Source organism: Ipomoea triloba, chromosome 10, assembly GCF_003576645.1.
Source record: "Ipomoea triloba cultivar NCNSP0323 chromosome 10, ASM357664v1".
In the NCBI taxonomy this organism is placed as follows: domain Eukaryota; kingdom Viridiplantae; phylum Streptophyta; class Magnoliopsida; order Solanales; family Convolvulaceae; genus Ipomoea; species Ipomoea triloba.
The window spans coordinates 22,944,444-22,963,805 of record NC_044925.1 but is presented as its reverse complement, the minus strand read 5'-3'; the positions used below and the strand labels follow the sequence as shown (position 1 = coordinate 22,963,805).

General features: G+C 45.6%; 2 protein-coding genes and 2 non-coding genes across 4 annotated transcripts; 3 read left to right on the top strand and 1 right to left on the bottom strand.

Annotated features, from left to right (window-relative positions):
* The first annotated feature begins 3,524 nt into the window (after nt 1-3,524).
* On the top strand, nt 3,525-5,537 carry LOC116033328. The gene is made up of 3 exons (XM_031276081.1): nt 3,525-3,686; nt 3,930-4,079; nt 4,341-5,537. The coding sequence occupies exons 1-3, from the start codon at nt 3,525-3,527 to the stop codon at nt 5,535-5,537; spliced, it is 1,509 nt and encodes a 502-aa protein (XP_031131941.1).
* A 7,223-nt stretch (nt 5,538-12,760) lies between these two features.
* Nucleotides 12,761-12,833, top strand: TRNAA-AGC. Its single transcript has one exon. It is a non-coding gene; the product is annotated as a tRNA-Ala (tRNA).
* Nucleotides 12,834-12,908: 75 nt separating this feature from the next.
* TRNAA-AGC lies at nt 12,909-12,981 on the top strand. Its single transcript has one exon. It is a non-coding gene; the product is annotated as a tRNA-Ala (tRNA).
* Nucleotides 12,982-13,470: 489 nt separating this feature from the next.
* Nucleotides 13,471-18,087, bottom strand: LOC116033327 (uncharacterized mitochondrial protein AtMg00810-like). The gene is made up of 3 exons (XM_031276080.1): nt 17,325-18,087; nt 13,775-13,827; nt 13,471-13,566 (listed from the first exon to the last, which is right to left on the bottom strand). The coding sequence occupies exons 1-3, from the start codon at nt 18,085-18,087 to the stop codon at nt 13,471-13,473; spliced, it is 912 nt and encodes a 303-aa protein (XP_031131940.1).
* Between the last annotated feature and the right edge of the window lie 1,275 nt (nt 18,088-19,362).

The following is a 19,362-nucleotide window of genomic DNA, read 5'->3' as shown; positions in this document are numbered from 1 at the left end:
GTAAGTCAACCGTAGGGTGGCAGTAGGTCGCCCGTAGGCGGTAATGCGACAGTGGTTGCTGACGAGCGTAGTGGTTGCAATCTACGCTTCGTCAGCAACCACTTGGTCGGCCTATTACCGCCCTACGGGCGACCTACTGCCACCCTACGGTTGACTTACTGCCGCCCTATGGGCGACTTATTGCCACCCTACGGGCAACCTACTAGGGAGCTAGGAGATTCCAACCTACGGGAATCACTTGAGCTCCCCGAAGATTCTAATTGTTTGCAAGGCTCGAGGCGACAAGTGATGGCATTTTGTGAGTAATTAACCAGCCACCTCGAGCATAGCTAAGCGTCACGGAGATCCTGTAGAACGAGCTGATCTACGTCGCCAGTTGGATCGATCCAGGAGCCTAATGAACGAGCTGACATCCAACCAAAGGCAAGATGCACGACCTACCCAACCGGTCAACCCGAATGTAGGCGGACATGCTAGGCAAACGAGTTTTCAAATTCCAGTAACATATGCCATGCTGCCCCCAGCGGGCCAAATGCTGACTCCAACACTAGGGGCACTTGGGGGAAACCCGTTGCAAGGAACTCCACAACAAGGATTGACTCCGATGTACCAAACGTGGCCGGGAACTCCTGGATACTATGTCGTATCACCCACTCCCCAAATGATGGCAATTCCTCAAATCCCCGCCGTGGAACAACAGGTGCCCCAACCTTCCCAGAGGCAACAGTCGCACCCCCAACCTCAAGATCGTAACTTGGAGGAAGTCCAATCTACAGATCGCACACGGAGGTCCGATCGAGAGGGATGTCGGTATGATCCCATCCAACGTAGGAGCGCTTTTGATCGCAACCGGAATAGTGTTAGATCTCGGTTGGGGCCTCAGAATGACAATGAACACGCGAGACAAAGGTCCCGAAGGACTGTGGAGGAAAGCAGCACTGGAAGTGCACAATATGGGGGCGCCCGTCCAGCTGATAGAAGGGCACGACCGGTCGGTCGAGTACGTGATCGGCGGACCAGTCGAGTAGACGATCAACCGGCTAGGAAGAGAGGCGACCCGATGAAGAAGATAGTCCCCGCCGCCAAATGGCCAGGATGCAGGAAAGAATAGATCGTTTGCAACAAGAACTTCGTGAGAAAGTCGGCGCGAGAAAAGAACCATCATGCCCGCTAATTGCCACCCCCTTTACGGACGACATCATGAATGCCCACTACCCGCAGGACCTCCAGATCCCGTTGGCCCACACTTATTCCGGGCGGTACGACCCGCAAGAGCATATCGACATGTATTACGGCAACATGCTGATGTTGGGAATAAGCGATGCGGTCATTTGCAGAGCTTTCTTCGCCACCTTAGTCGGTAAGGCGGCCGAATGGTTCAAGGATTTAGAGCGGGGGTCGATAAGAAATTTCGACCAGCTGGCCGATAAGTTCGTAAAGCGCTTCGCTGCAAGTAAATCGAGAAAGAAATCTTACACTTGCCTGAACAAGGTAAATCAAGCTGTGGGAGAACCGTTGTTTACTTTCTTATTCAGATGGGAACGTGAGGTTGATGAGGTTGATACTTTCTTATTCAGATGGGAACGTGAGGTTGATGAGGTTGAACCAATGGAGGACAGATGGGAACGTGAGGTTGATGAGGTTGAACCAATGGAGGACCAGGTGGCAATCCAAGCCTTCCTTGCATCACTGTGTTCTGGGGCGCTCTACTACGGCCTCATAGTTAATCCCCCCCGAACCTATGAGGAGGCCATCACCAGAGCTAAACATCATGCAGACGCCACCGAAGCCAACATGGCAAAGAGACGTGATGAGCAGCCGGCCAATCGGGACAAAGGCCATGATCAACGGAAAAATAAACCACCGTTCAAACACGTCAAACAACACAATCGACCAGATGACGTACCACGTTTCACTCTGTTGAACAGACCCCTGGTGGAAGTTTTGCAGTTTGCCGAGCAATGCAACCTGATCCACCCGCCGGAGCCGGTACCTGAGGGGGAGGACAAGAGCAAGTATTGTGCTTTCCACAGAATCAAGGGACACAATACTTCGGAGTGCATGGCCTTGCGCATGCTCATTGAACAACTCATTCAGAATGGAGAGTTGGGGCAATTTGTGATGAAGCGGGATAGAAACAAAGGAAAAACGGAGAGGAATGTGTGGAAAAGGAATCCCGAAAAGAACAACAAGGCATTCGTCCCACCCGGGTCAGCTGACGAGAAGGCGGTCGGAAAGAAACCAGTGATCCACGTCATCTACGGGGGCCTTGAAGGAGGTGATTCTTCGCGCCAAAGGAAGCAGTGGGTGAGGAACTTATACGTTGGGACGATCCACTCGGAACCCCGAGAGAAGAAGAAGCGTACAGAGCCAATATCTTTCACTGACGATGATCTACCACTCCATGGGGAAGCCCAAAATGACCCGCTCGTCATCACACTAGATGTCAGCGGAACGGATGTCCAGCGGGTGCTGGTTGACACAGGGAGCTCGGTGAACATTTTATACTTTGATGTCTTTACACAATTGGGTTTGTCCACCAATCGGTTAACCCCCATTCGGACCCCGCTGTCTGGTTTCACGGGCGACTCCATAGAAGCAGAGGGAGTCATCCGCTTGGACGTGGAGTTGGGCAGCCAACCGAACGTATTGAAGACTACCATGGACTTTGTGGTAGTGAAATTGAAGTGTGTTCACAACGCCATACTTGGACGACCAGGCATCACTCGCGCAGCTGCTGTTATATCCATGAGCCACTTGTGCATGAAGTTCCATACACCTAATGGGATTGGAGTGGCCCGAGGAGACCAACATGCTGCTCGGCAATGCTACGTGCGAGCGGTCAAGCAGTCGGACTGGGAGGAAAACAGGATTCACACCATATCCCAGCAGGTCGACCATGGAGAGCTGAAGGAAAAACCACAACCTGCCTCAGAATTGGAAGAAATCATACTTGACTCCGACCAACCCGTGAGAGTAGTCAAGATCGGTCGAGGACTCCCTGTCGACCTACGTGAAGACATCGTTGGAGTGTTGCAGAGATACAAAAATGTTTTTGCTTGGGGACCGGAAGACATGCCCGGGGTTGATCGATCTGTCATTTGCCACCGCTTATCAATCCAGCCAGGTTCGAAACCGGTCAAGCAAAAGAAAAGGCACCTGTCGAGTGAAATAAGGGAATTCGTGAAAAAGGAGACCACCACCCTCTTGGCGGTAGGGTACGTCCGAGAGGTCCTCTACCCGGAATGGTTAGCCAACGTAGTCCTTGCGCCTAAACCGCCAACATGGAGAATGTGCGTTGACTACACCGATTTGAACAAAGCTTGTCCGAAGGATCCATATCCCTTACCAAATCCCGACCAGATGGTTGATGAAACAGCCGGGTGTGAGCTGCTAAGTTTGGTTTAAGTCAAATCTGTGTTTCAAAGGACGCATTCAAAGGATACCATCAAATCTTCATGAGCAAGGAAGATGAAGAGAAGACTGCTTTCATCACTCCGGACGGAGTGTTTTGCTACGTGGTAATGGCATTTGGTCTGCGGAACTCCGGAGCTACATACCAAAGGATGGTGAACAAGCTGTTTAAAGGATTGCTCGGATCGACTATGGAAGCATATGTGGATGACATGCTCATCAAGAGTCGACTGAAGGAAACTCATCCTACCGATCTTGCCCGGGCATTCAAGGTGATGGAAACTTTCAACCTGCGTCTGAACCCAAGTAAGTGTACTTTTGCTGTTCAGACGGGAAAATTCTTGGGGTTCATGATGACGGGACGGGGGATCGAGCCAAACCCCGAGAAGGTCAGAGCGATAATGGAGATGCAACCGCCCCGATCAGTCAAGGATGTTCAGCGACTGACCGGTCGACTAGCAGCACTTAGCCGTTTCCTATCCAAGTCAGCCAAAAAGTCTCTACCGTTCTTTCAGATTTTGAAAAAATCGAATGGCTTTGAGTGGACGCCGGCGTGTCAATCGGCTTTTGAAGATTTGAAGGTGTACTTGAGCTCCGCACCAGTCCTCTCGAAGCCAGAGAAAGATGAGGTCTTGTTCGTTTATTTGGCTGTGTCCGACCGAGCGGTCAGCTCCGTACTCGTCCGTGAAGAAAACAAGGGAATCTAGAAGCCGATCTACTACGTGAGCAAAGCTCTTCAAAGACCGGAGCTGAGGTACACAAAATTTGAGAAGACATCGTTGGCGCTCTGGGTAACAGCCAGAAGACTTGCAGCCTACTTCCAGGCTCACCCGATAGTAGTGCTAACCGATCAACCGTTAGGAACGATCCTCAGAAATCCAACATCGTCAGGGCGACTAATCAAATGGGCCATGATGCTCACCTAGTTCGCGATTGAGTATAAGCCCCGTCCTGCCATCAAGGGTCAAGCATTGTTTGATTTCATTGTCGAGTGCACCGCACGCGACCCAGAACCCGACCGACCGACTGCACTGGAAGAATCGTGGTGGGAAGTTTCTACTGATGGGTCGTCAAGCAAGAAGGCGTGGTGGGAAGTTTCTACTGATGGGTCGTCAAGCAAGAAGGGATGTGGGGGAGTTTCTACTGATGGGTCGTCAAGCAAGAAGGGATGTGGGGGTGGAATTGTGCTCACCTCCCCTGAGGGCTTCAAGATTTATCAAGCCTTGATTTTCGAATTCCAACCTACCAACAACGAAGCAGAATACGAGGCGCTCATCGGCGGGTTACGACTGGCTAAGCAGATGAAGGCCGAATGGTTAAGGGCACGATCAGACTCCCGGTTGATAATCGGACAGCTATCCAGCACGATCGATGCAAAGGAAGACCGGATGATACAGTACAAGGATATTGCGCTCGAACTATTACAACAATTCAAAAAATACAAGCTGATCCAAATACCAAGGATGGAGAACACGGACGCTGACATGCTCTCCAAGTTGACTCAAGAAGCTCCTGAATACGTGTCTAAGATCGCACGCATTGAAGAAATCGGAGCGCCAAGCATTGACGTCATAGAGGTCCGACCGGTCGAGATAGGCGAGCCAGACTGGATGTACGACTTGAAGAATTACATCGCCAACGGCACTCTACCTGACGACTCCTCCCGGGCAAAGAAAGTTAAGTTGAGGGCACCGCGCTTCCAATTGGTCGATGATAGACTCTACAAAAGATCATTTGGTGGACCGCTTCTTCGGTGCTTAACCAGCGACGAGGCGAAAATTGTGATGGAAGAAGTTCATGAGGGGATCTGTTCTGCCCATCAAGGACCGAGAACAATCGCGCAAAAGATAATTCTGATGGGTTACTACTGGCCTTCGATCAACTTGGATTGCGAGCAGTATGTTCGACGATGCGCCACTTGCCAAGAATTTCACAAGTTATCCGGTCGACCAGCCACCTACTATCAACCCGTCAGCGAAGTAATACCATTTGCGAGGTGGGGAGTGGACCTGATCGGAGCATTCCCAATGGCAGCTGGACGCAAAAAGTATGTGATCGTGGCGACCGACTACTTCACCAAGTGGGTGGAAGCAAAGGCGTTGGCAACTATCACTTCTCACTAGTGTCAAAAGTTCCTTTGGAAAAATGTGATTACTCGTTTCGGGGTACCTGTTCAATTGATCACAGACAACGGGACACAATTTGACAGCCGGCCATTTAAGAACTTCATGCTCATTTGGGCATAAGGCATACCCGGGTGGCCGTAGCTTACCCGCAAGCAAATGGTCAAGTGGAGAACACCAACCGGACGATCTTGGATGGATTGAAAAAGAAATTGCAAACTGCAGGTCGAGGCTGGGTTGATGAGCTTTCGTATGTTCTTTGGACGTACCGGACCACCCCGCGTCGGGCAACGAATGAGACACCTTTCTCCCTGACGTATGGATTCGAGGCAAGAGTCCCAATTGAAGCATGGTTCCCCACCACTCGGGAGAAAAATTACGATCCGGAAGAGAATGATGAGATGCAAGGTACGGAACTCAATTTCATAGATGAAAAAAGGGACATGGCAGCTCGGAGGTTAATAGAATATCAGAAGAATGCCAAAGTAGCCCATGACGGTCGAGTGAACCCACGGTATTTCCAAGTAGGAGATCTGGTCCTACGACGGAGGGAAGCTAGTAGACCGACCGATCGCGGAAAATTTGCCAAGAAATGGGAAGGGCCCTACAAGATTTCTGTAATGGTTCAGCCAGGTACTTATAAGTTAGAAACTCTTTGCGGTCGATTAGTTGACCGAGTGTGGAACTCTGAGTACCTTATTAAATTTCACATGTAGGTTGGTTGTTGGAATGTAACTTGCATCTAGAATAATTAAGTTGAAGTGTTTTTGAAATTTNGTGGTGGGAAGTTTCTACTGATGGGTCGTCAAGCAAGAAGGGATGTGGGGGTGGAATTGTGCTCACCTCCCCTGAGGGCTTCAAGATTTATCAAGCCTTGATTTTCGAATTCCAACCTACCAACAACGAAGCAGAATACGAGGCGCTCATCGGCGGGTTACGACTGGCTAAGCAGATGAAGGCCGAATGGTTAAGGGCACGATCAGACTCCCGGTTGATAATCGGACAGCTATCCAGCACGATCGATGCAAAGGAAGACCGGATGATACAGTACAAGGATATTGCGCTCGAACTATTACAACAATTCAAAAAATACAAGCTGATCCAAATACCAAGGATGGAGAACACGGACGCTGACATGCTCTCCAAGTTGACTCAAGAAGCTCCTGAATACGTGTCTAAGATCGCACGCATTGAAGAAATCGGAGCGCCAAGCATTGACGTCATAGAGGTCCGACCGGTCGAGATAGGCGAGCCAGACTGGATGTACGACTTGAAGAATTACATCGCCAACGGCACTCTACCTGACGACTCCTCCCGGGCAAAGAAAGTTAAGTTGAGGGCACCGCGCTTCCAATTGGTCGATGATAGACTCTACAAAAGATCATTTGGTGGACCGCTTCTTCGGTGCTTAACCAGCGACGAGGCGAAAATTGTGATGGAAGAAGTTCATGAGGGGATCTGTTCTGCCCATCAAGGACCGAGAACAATCGCGCAAAAGATAATTCTGATGGGTTACTACTGGCCTTCGATCAACTTGGATTGCGAGCAGTATGTTCGACGATGCGCCACTTGCCAAGAATTTCACAAGTTATCCGGTCGACCAGCCACCTACTATCAACCCGTCAGCGAAGTAATACCATTTGCGAGGTGGGGAGTGGACCTGATCGGAGCATTCCCAATGGCAGCTGGACGCAAAAAGTATGTGATCGTGGCGACCGACTACTTCACCAAGTGGGTGGAAGCAAAGGCGTTGGCAACTATCACTTCTCACTAGTGTCAAAAGTTCCTTTGGAAAAATGTGATTACTCGTTTCGGGGTACCTGTTCAATTGATCACAGACAACGGGACACAATTTGACAGCCGGCCATTTAAGAACTTCATGCTCATTTGGGCATAAGGCATACCCGGGTGGCCGTAGCTTACCCGCAAGCAAATGGTCAAGTGGAGAACACCAACCGGACGATCTTGGATGGATTGAAAAAGAAATTGCAAACTGCAGGTCGAGGCTGGGTTGATGAGCTTTCGTATGTTCTTTGGACGTACCGGACCACCCCGCGTCGGGCAACGAATGAGACACCTTTCTCCCTGACGTATGGATTCGAGGCAAGAGTCCCAATTGAAGCATGGTTCCCCACCACTCGGGAGAAAAATTACGATCCGGAAGAGAATGATGAGATGCAAGGTACGGAACTCAATTTCATAGATGAAAAAAGGGACATGGCAGCTCGGAGGTTAATAGAATATCAGAAGAATGCCAAAGTAGCCCATGACGGTCGAGTGAACCCACGGTATTTCCAAGTAGGAGATCTGGTCCTACGACGGAGGGAAGCTAGTAGACCGACCGATCGCGGAAAATTTGCCAAGAAATGGGAAGGGCCCTACAAGATTTCTGTAATGGTTCAGCCAGGTACTTATAAGTTAGAAACTCTTTGCGGTCGATTAGTTGACCGAGTGTGGAACTCTGAGTACCTTATTAAATTTCACATGTAGGTTGGTTGTTGGAATGTAACTTGCATCTAGAATAATTAAGTTGAAGTGTTTTTGAAATTTTCATTGAAGAGTAACATTGCTTGATGTTAAAAAAAAAAAAAAAAAACTCTCCGGCATGTTCGTTTGGGGTTGCGTTCGACCTGCACGAGTCTTCGTTTGGGGTTGCGTTTGACCTGCACGAGTCTTCGTTTGGGGTTGCGCTCGACCTGCACGAGTCTTCGTTTGGGGTTGTGTTCGACCTGCACGAATCTTCGTTTGGGGTTTCGTTCGACCTGCACGAGTCTTCGTTTGGGGTTTTGTTCGACCTGCACGAATCTTCGTTTGGGGTTTTGTTCGACCTGCACGAATTTTCGTTTGGGGTTGTGTTCAACTTGCACGAATCTTCGTTTGGGGTTTTGGTCGACCTGCACGAAGTTACCTGGTTGAGTGTGTCTATGCATCGTCTTGACACAAAAAAAAAAAAAAAAAACTCTTCGGCATGTTCGTTAGACTCCCCTACGGTTTTACCCGGTGTAGAGTGGGTTTTCCATTATGTGCGGAGTGAATATTGCTTCGTGGGTCAAAGTGATGCACAAAAACATCAAGTCATAAAAAGAGGTAATACTGGAAAGAGTACGATAGTCTGACTGACACAAGAACGGGGTCAGCCTCTCGAGCACATGAAGGAAAACCTAAAGAACAATTAAAGGAGAGCAAAGCGGTCAAGGATCTTGATTGCATGAGGAGGTTGCAGAAGGATCAATCGGACTTGTTGGAGGCTTGCTGAATGGTTCTGGACCAGGAGGTGTCAGATCGTCGGGTAGCACAGCACGGACCTCTTCCCAGTCGTCCGGAAGGGCAACTTCCAATGTGCGATACAAGTTTTGTTGCATCTCCCTTTTTCCCTTGTGGTATCCCCAGCCAGCCACCCTACGGAGCATCTTTGATATCACCGGATCATCCCGAAACATGTGGAACAGAGGTAGAGCAGCTTCCTCAGATGGGCACAAAGTAGAGAGCAGACCAGGTAGTTCGGTCGGATGAGAGGCGAAATGAGCAATGGCGTCCCTGCGAAACTGATCAGAGTTCGGATATTGCTTTAAAGATTCCTCCAACTGGGCCACCCGCACGCGATAAGACTCAAGTTGGTTTTCCAAATCCCTCATCGTGGCTTTAAATGCGTGTGACTCTTCTTCCCGCTTCATGGCATATAGTTGACACCGCATGAATAGCTCGGTGCTTGTGTTTGCAACCTGCCACACGATCACGCACAAATAAAAAAAAGGGGATGTAGAGAGGCAGAACGATTGACAATCAGAGGAGAAGTACGTATGTAGGATAAGTGTTGGGCCATCTTTGTGGCGACCTCTTCATTGGTATCACTAACGACACTCGCAGGTGGGGGACCTAGCTCGGACAGTAGGTTGAACATTTTTGGTAGATCAGCCGTCCCACGAACAAGTGCACGTACGTGTGGGGGTCCTCTTCTGCGAGTCGAGCCCTCTCATGATCGGTTGCGAGTGTATTACCAGGAACCTCAGTTTCAACCTTAACCTCACCTAGAGGACGCTTGCCCAATGACTTAGAGGGAACTGGAGCGATAGAAGAACCAGACGGAGGGGGTCCAATGGGTAACTGGTCGGTCTCGTGGTGATCAGATGGTGCAGACTTCCTTTTCAGAGTGATCTTCGATGATTTGGACCGATCAATACTGAATGACGACTTCCCCCCCAGCACCTACAAATTCCTCAAGGTCAGGATCAAGGTCCATTGCTAGATGACCTGCAAAATAAGTAGCGAAACAACTGAGAAATCAAAGGCAATAGCAAAGCAGATTGCATAATGTCACGCGTCCAACTCACCATCTGGGACAACTTGACGTTGAATCCCATACACCGGAGGGGGTAGATGAGCTGCAGCCAATGCCTCTGGAGAGTGATAATTATCCCAAGAATAGCACTCTGATGAAATCTTCTCGACTGCATCCTTGATCTCTAGAGTCTCAGGTGGTGGCACGCACTTGTGCATTCGACGAGACCACTCATTTTTGAAAGGCACCCCGTCTTTCAAAAACACTCGAAGAAACTTCCCCCTCCACTTACGGTTGTTATCAGGAAGACCAGAAACTTTTCCAAACAACCCGCGACATTGGATGATCACGAAGCTAGGGTGGCAATTCTTCCCCATAGTCTTCACAAGATGAAGGAAGTTGAATAGGTCGACCGTGCAAGTAACTTGATGACGTGCACAAATTTGAGGGAAGCACGCAAGTATACGATGACCATTTGGCGCCAGTTGGCTTGGAACTATGCCGTAATAATTCATAAAATCAACAAGGAAAGGATCAAGGGGGATGCGCATACCAGCTTTCAGCGAATCCAGATGGACACCTATCCATTTCTTGTAATGACAAGAAACGATGTTAGTTAGGCGTCGGTCAACCTCGTAACGGATCCCTTCTCCAATTAAATCTGCAAGTTGTTCCTCCTCTTTGGGAGATATTTCAACCGGAGTGCCAAAAGCTCCTTTGGGGTCCAACTCGACATAATCACCACTTGGCGTGATACTTTTGCTCATCGGGGTTTCTTTCACCTTGCTCAAAGTGGAGTCGTTCGTTTGGATTTCTCTTTTCTTCAATAGAATTTGTGAAGGGACAGATTGTATGGGAGCGACAGGACGAGCCCTCACTTGTTGAGCATCGTCAGAATGGTTCGGTGACCCACCCTCGGACACACAAAATTCATCCTCATTCAAATCATCATAATCATGGGCAAAAAAGTTTTGGCTATCATCTTGCGACATGCTACACAAGTAAGGATGCGAACAAATCAACAACAACAGTGCACCATCAACATCAACAAGTAGTATGTATTTTATCTTTGGGAACCAAGCTAAAAAAAAAAAAAAAAAAAAAAAGGGGTCAAAATTGTCGACCGACCAATTGGCCGGTCGACGGTGTCGACCGATTGCCCAGTCGACCGATTGGGTAGTACGGTCGACTGGCCACCTTGGCCAGTTGGCCTTTTGGCCATGTTCTGCCCAATTTGGGCGAAAAAAAAAATGAGAAGGAAAAATGAGAAGGGAGAAGGGGTATTTATAGGGAAAAGAATGGGCCTTGAAAAATGATGGGCCTTGGGTGAAGTAATGGACTTGAGGAAATATGGGATTGCTCTAGCATATGGAAACCCAAAGATGATGGCATGTTGCATGGAGAAGGAAACCGTAGACCGACATGAGAAAAGATTGTCCATGATGTAGCCGACCGAAGAAAATGGCGAGAAAACATTTTCACTTCTCGAACCCGACAATTCTCGCGGATTCAAGAAGTGGGAGACTCGTGATGGGTAAATACGCAATTGGACTAGGCGGACCATGCACTTTGCCACCCTACTTGACAACCACTCGGTCGGTCCGCATCGACCACTCTACGCGCCAACAACCACTTGGCCGATCCGCATCGATCACTCTACGCTTCGTCAACAACCACTTGGTCGGCCTATTACCGCCCTACGGGCAACCTACTGCCACCCTACGGTTGACTTACTGCCGCCCTACGGGCGACTTATTGCCACCCTACGGGCAACCTACTAGGGAGCTAGGAGATTCCAACCTACGGGAATCACTTGAGCTCCCCGAAGATTCTAGTTGTTTGCAAGGCTCGAGGCTACAAGTGATGGCATTTTGTGAGTAATTAACCTGCCACCTCAAGCATAGCTAAGCGTCACGGAGATCCTGTAGAACGACTGTACGACGTGGCCAATGCCGACATGACACGTCAGACCATCCGCATGACATCCGTTGAATACTCACGTGACCTGCTTAGTATAAATAGGGGGATCACTCCCCTCACTTGGGAGGGGGAGAACTCATCAATACTATACTAATACACTTGCGATTTGATCATTATCTCTCTTGCTTACTCTTTATTACTGTTCGTCACTCGTAGAGCGATATAGCTTCGAACCGCTCAGTTGTCGACCGGTAGACCCACCGAGCGACATCCTTCACCACCCATAACACACGTGTCCGTAGCGTAATCGTAGACCCCGTTTACATTAACGCTATCATAATGATGGTGTAAATGTAAACGGGGGTACGGATTTACACCACGTGTGTTGTATTGTGTATGATGTAGTGTATGGAGTGTGTATGCTTGGGGAGGAAAGCTATGGTTTCCTCCCGGAGAAGATGAGCCAAGAACAAGAGAGAGAGAGTGAGAGTTGAGTGATGAATGGAATCAGGATCCCGAGAGGCAAGGGATGAGAGGGTCCAGAATCGAATATGGGATTCGAAGATGCCATTACAGTGGAGGGTCAAGTCCTTTATATAGAAATAGGACCTGACCCTTCAGGAATATAATATTCCCCAAAGGTCACTTGCCCTTTAACAATTTCTAAGGGACAACCCAACCGTTTAGGGGTACAATAATACACGGACTATACACATTGTATTCCTACAGTAGTCCTTGGGGTATTTACCCATCAGTGGCAATGTTGTAAAATTCCTCCAAGCCTAATACCTGAATGGGAGTAGTAGGATAGGTTACGTAGTCAATATATAATAAATATGCATGCCTTATCTTCTTATTCTATTATATTTAATAATTTAATAATAATAAAAAACATGTAAACATTTTTTTGAGAAGATCAAAGTCAAACAAATTAGGCAAACCTGCAACGTCAACCGGAAGGTTATCGTTGAATTTCGAAATTAGAAAAGTGTTACATAGCTAAACAATGCAGGAAAAATCAAAAGGGGATGTAGCTCAGATGGTAGAGCGCTCGCTTAGCATGCGAGAGGTACGGGGATCGATACCCCGCATCTCCATTTTTGCTACGCTGCAGTATACTATCAACGGTATATGCTCTTATGAAATGTGTTTGTTTTCCTATGAAGTCGAAAGGGGATGTAGCTCAGATGGTAGAGCGCTCGCTTAGCATGCGAGAGGTACGGGGATCGATACCCCGCATCTCCATTTTTTAGCTATGCTAGTACAATACTATCTACGGTTTATGCTCTTCATGACGACGTTTAGATGAAATCAGTTTTGTTTTCCTGAGAATAGGAGGGGTTCACATTTCATAATGTACAAACCGTTGTTGTATCTATTGATTCTAAATGTTGACAGTTCACATGTTAGTATTAAAAACTCTTCACTCTGCAGGGGAATATCATTGCAATGCCTAAAAATTCAATACTTCATTTTTTTTTGAAAAGAAAAATTCAATACTTCATCATGTTGGTAAGATTCAAATGTTCCTAAGATTGAGATACTGTAAGTACTTCCAAACGATGGGTGAATTTATTAACAAGCCCAGAGCAAAGCTTGGAACAATTGCAATTCCTCTAGAGCAGCAACCGTAAGGATGATGAACTACACTTTCATTTATGAATACTCTTTGGATCCCATACATGCGGGAAAATAAAGATCAAGAAAATTTAGAAATGGAACGCATGGGGCAGTCTACTCAGCAGCTTCCACTTGTTTTGTTGCCTCGACTGCTTTCACCTTTTCTAATGCTGAAATACGTCCATTTAGAGATTCGTAGACACCATTCATCTGAGGAGCAAAAACAGAAACGATCATATGTGGTTGAGACTTGTATAAAACCATAAGAATATATACTGTTATTTATTGCTTTTTGCATAGATTGATAGAGGAGATTAGACCAATCAAACTGAACAAGTGCAATGCCACTGGCCATCAATTAATGTCCACTGGATTGAGTAATCAAAAGACTAGTGTTAATTCATTTTGGTTGATATACCATAACATGTGCTTCCTTAACAAGGGGGAATTTGAGAATTTCACTGACAGATACTACGAATAAAATGCATTGTTCATGAACGATCAATTTCATCATATCATTCACACCTTGGAGATTGGCAAAAAATTGTGCCAATTACTCGATGGATCTTCACCACAAAAGAGCTAATGGGTAATGGACTCAAATTATAAGCATGGTAATGAACTCAAATTATGGTCACAAGCATATTTACAAATTAAGATGCCAATTGGGAAACAAATAAGTTATTGTAAACTTAAAGACATCAAATGGAAGTGAAAAGGTTACTTAAGTGACGAAGTTTGGCTGTTGGAACTAGGTTTAACATATCTGCAGGTGCTAGAATATAAGAATAATGACAGCAATCATTTGATGGCCACTTAATTGGCTGTAGAATGGTAACTGATAACACAGTTATGAAGGAGCCAGGAGAACTCATGATTGAGGGAAATGATTCTTTTGTTTTCTTCATTTTCAAATTTCAATAAGAAGCAGTGAAGCACAAAATAGACTAATTTTAAGTCAGTATCTATCTGAAAATTTTGAAATTTCCATCTACTTCTGACAAATTAGGAAAAAGTTGGCAATATTGATTGACAAAGAGAGTAAAAAAGGGACTAAAGGGTTTATGCACAACTATGTCTAGTTTTGAACTCCAAACACCAAATATATAAATAATGATGTCAATTGAGCGAGCTAGCCCACTCGGGCCATCGGGCTTATTGGATCAGAATAATCAGGCTGCTTCTTTATTGGGCTAATTTTTTTTTATCTAACCCTAAAACCTCGGACAATTGGACTTTTCAGGATCTTAACTAAAATATTGGAAAATTAACATCCTAAACTTTCAATTTTAACAAACACACACATTTACATTAATAAATATAATCTTAAAACATCATTTAATCAAATCCATATCTCCATTTTCAATCCCCAACTCAAAAATATAATTATGCAACAGATAATTCAAAATCCAAATCTCCACATTCAAGTTTAAAAATGTAAAAAAGTTCAAACAATGCCCTCCCACTCAGTTTCGGACCATCCCGCTCAATCCATCGGGCTAATCAAGCTGATCTTTTATTGTGCTAAAAATTTTCCCATCCTTGCCCGCTAACTTTCCAGTATTTTCTAGCGAACCCATTGATTTCGGGTTAGATTGAAATCCCTACATATAAATCTAAATCTTGATTCATGAGTCATGACCTAGAATGACAAGTAGATGAAACATTAATCCTTAGATCATTTTGCTATAGCATACCTCCTAAAGTTGGAGCTAGTTCAAAACACTATAGTGCTTGAACTCCCAACATACTATCTTTCTGCAATCAAAATCCAAATGGAGCTTGAACTTCCACCGACATAGTAACATAAAACTTAAATAAACAGCTAGTCCTAACAATTTATTAGTTACGTTTGCTCGAATCCTCAGTCCTGCAATGCATAAAGCATCTCCACACATTCAATTTTTTTATCCTATTAACGAATACGCAGAACATCAACACTGTTCGCTTTCGAGTATCAAAATAGGGCTAATTCTGAAGAAAATGAAATGATAAATTCTCAGTAATTAGAGAGAGATAGAAATAGGACCTGCGTTGAGAGAGCATGATGGGCAGTCTTGTAATCATTGTGGAGAACGTAAAGTCCGATTGCCGACGCCACCGCTGCTCCGGTGAAGAAAGACGCGAATCTCACCCTCAGCACGAACCCCATTCTTTTCTGCTTCTTCTTCTTCTCTCTCTCTCTCTCTCTCTCTCTCTCTATTGTTTTACCCATAATAATCTGTTCGCGTAAAGCACTAAAGCGGCCCAGTTTGGTTAGTGTTAGTTTTGGGCCACCAGAACATATAAACCCATATATGGATGGGCTTTATAGAGTGGCCCGTATAAAATGTGAGTTGTGAATATTTATTTATTTATTTTTATTTATTTATTTATTTAAGTTCGAGCTTGCTAAATTTAAAATGAAATTCTTTTTTGATGGTTTTAACAGACCAATACCATCATGAAATATGGTAATTTGAAAAAAGAAAAAAAGAAAAAAAAAAAGGCAATGAGCGGGTAGCGAACCTTTAAGAGACACCCCTTACCACCCACACCTGCCAAATTGCTCATTGAACCCCTTACTTCTATTATTTACTTATTAACCCCATAACTTGTTCTAGCTAGATCATTTCTGAACCCACTAATCTAATCAATTAACCCAAACTTTCTAGCCCACATTCCAACCTCAATTAACTACTATGATCCTAACTTGGACCCCATGAGTCTCCTACTTCTTTAGGTTTTTTAGACAACTAGATGAAGTAGTGTATATTAAATCCGCAATCTCGTATCACGATCTTCTCACACATCCATTTGAACATGAACTTTCCGGTCATTATGATGTTATCCCCAACCTCTACCTCCGGCCTCATAAGTTATAATCACTCTCTAAACCCATATTCCAAGCTAGACCTTTGCTCTTGGTTAAACCTTTACCCCACAACTTACTTTAACCTTGCTCATAGCGCTGATTGCGAGGTCCGAGTTTACCTATCTTATGTCACTTATAAATGCTAGGGCAGTACACCTCACGCTGCTCACACCAAAACCCACCCCTAATATTACATGCCCCATCCTCCATAGTTTCTACTTGCGCTATAAATTTTTCCTCAAACTTGCTCACACTTGGGTTTTCTTCATCTGGAAAACAACCATAGCCTACTTGAACTACTACGAGCTAACAAGTCCTCAAGCGAGGGGATTTACCGCCTTCACCCTTGATGTTACCTTTGACTCTAGCTCATCTTCACTGCATAACTTCTACCTGGTTGGCACAAATATGGTAGGTATCAACTCATGTTATTCTTCTGGTTGTTACCACTTTGCTTCTTGGACGAGTAACATCCTTGGTCCCCTCTTTATGCCTTCATACTTTTTTTTTCACTTTTTTCGGTGTTGGGTATCTAGTATTTTCTTAGTACACATTAGGCAGCAACTCAAATGATATTTCAAACCCTTATTGTCACCCTACCTCCTTAGATTTTTTCTATATACTTTCCTATGCGTTAGGTAACTGGTACCCTTTGAGTTCTCATCATTTGCTTCTAGACCACTTGATAGTAGCTCATGTGATTTTCAAACTCCCATTGCCACTTCACTCATCAAGACGTAAGACATCCTAACTTTCTTCCTTATGCTTTTGTTATCGTGAGAGCAAAAGAGAAGCTCAGGGAAAGTAAGTCTATAGCATTGGTGGTTGTGGAAGAAAACAGAATGATGGAATGTGAAAAACTTATTCAACAGAATCAAGATACAAGGTATATATGGAGGGTGATAATGGCGGTAAAGGTGGTTGCAACTGCCTATGGTATGGAAAGGACTAGACTACCCCTCTATACATGCTAATACCCCCCCGTAAGCTGGAGTATGCAGGTCTTGCGTGCTCAGCTTAGACTTGAAAATCTGAAAAGCTGGAGTCGGTAGGGGTTTAGTAAATCCGTCGGCCACTTGGTTTGAAGATGACACCAAAAGAAGCTTGATCAAACCTTGAGAAAGTTTTTCACGTACAATGTGGCAATCAATTTCAATATGTTTCGTACGTTCATGAAAAACGTGATTCTCAGCTATTGCAACTGCCGACTTGTTATCACAGAATAGGGTGGCTGGCTTGTTAGGCGTAATCTGCAAGTCGTGAAGAAGGTAAGTTAGCCACTGAACTTCACAGACTGCTGAGGCCATGACACGATATTCCGCTTCGGATGACGATTTTGACACTGTGGCTTGCTTTTTGGAACGCCATGCGATCAATGCCGAGCCCAAGAAGACGCAAAATCCAGTGATGGATTTGCGTGACTCAGAACATGTAGCCCAATCCGAGTCTGAGAATACCTTGAGATGTAAGTCTGTTTTGCATGGATAAAACAGACCTTGGCCAGGTGAGGATTTGATGTATCTGAGAACCCTATGAGCTGCTGATAGATGGTGATCGGTGGGAGCATCAACAAACTGGCTCAGTTGTTGAACGGCGTAGGCGATGTCGGGTCTAGTGGCTGTGAGGTATAGCAACCGCCCGACCAATCGTCTATAACTGCTGGGATCATCAACTGGCAAGCCTTCACCATGAGCAAGTTTGGAACCTGGAGCCATGGGAGTCCTTGCAGGTTTGCATTCAAGAAAACCGGTCTCACTAAGGATCTCTAAGGCATATTTACGCTGACAAATGTTCAGTCCTTTTGTAGAATACTGAGCTTCAATACCTAGGAAATAGCTCAAGTTGCCCAGGTCCTTGATTTTAAAAGTGCTATCCATGAACTGCTTCAACTCTTGAATCTATTTTAATTCTGGACTGGCCACTATGATATCGTCCACATAAACTAACAGTGCGATGAACTTGTCATCAGCCCCACGAGTGAATAACGATGGATCAGAATTGGACTGAGTAAAGCCAACCTGAATCAAGGCAGAGTTCAATTTTGAGTTCCACTGTCTGCTAGCCTGTTTTGAGGCCGTATAAGGACCGTAATAATCTGCAGACTTGATTTTGTCGTTGGCTCTGGAAGCCCGGGGAGAGATTCATATACACTTCTTCGTTCAAATCACCATGTAAGAAAGCGTTGTTGACATCCAATTGATGAATATGCCAACACTTAGATGCTGCAACACTTAAGAGTGTTCGAATAGTAGTCAGTCTAGCCACTGGTGAAAATGTTTCGAGATAATCCACCCCAAACTGTTGTGTGAAACCTTTAGCAACGAGCCGTGCTTTGCACCTCTCGATTGATCCATCCGCTTTGAGCTTAGTTTTGTACACCCACTTGCAACCTATGGGAGTTTTCCCCGGAGGTAAGTCAGTGAGCTCCCAAGTATTGTTCTCCTGTAAAGCTTTAATTTCTGCCTGCATAGCCTCTTTCCAACATTCATACTTGACTGCTTGGTTATAAGTCCTGGGATCATCAATGGAGCTGACTGCCATGGCCATCATTTTGTGAGTTGGTGTGAGGCTATCATATGATATGACTTTGGAGAGGGCATGTGGTGATGTTCGGCTTTGAATGACATTATCACAGTAATAGTCATGTAGCTTGCTTGGGGTGTGTCTCTGTCTATTGGACCTTCGAAGAGGAACTACGGGAGGAGTGTGTTCCCTATTATCCACCACATCTGCATGAAGATTGTGAGTGAGCTTCACCATTGTGTGGTGTGTCACTGATAGGAGCATCAACTTCCAGTGGCACTATCACTGATGGTGCTATGTCACGGCTTGGAGTACTTGCCATAGGATCAGTTTGGAAATAGAATTCCTCATTTTCCACTGTGGGGATGATAGGCAGTGAAGGCTCAGGCAAGGATGACTTCTTGGATGAGGGCTCAGCTTTGAAAAAGAATTGATTCTCATAGAATTTCACGTCTCGAGAGATAAAAATGGACCTGTCATTGACATCATATATCAAATACCCTTTTGTGTTAGCAGGGATACCAAGAAGAATACCTTTCCTGCCTCGAGCTGGCAACTTGTACCGTGAGTGAGGGAGAGTAGAGGCAAAACATAGACACCCGAAAACTCTTAGAATGCTCAGATTTGGC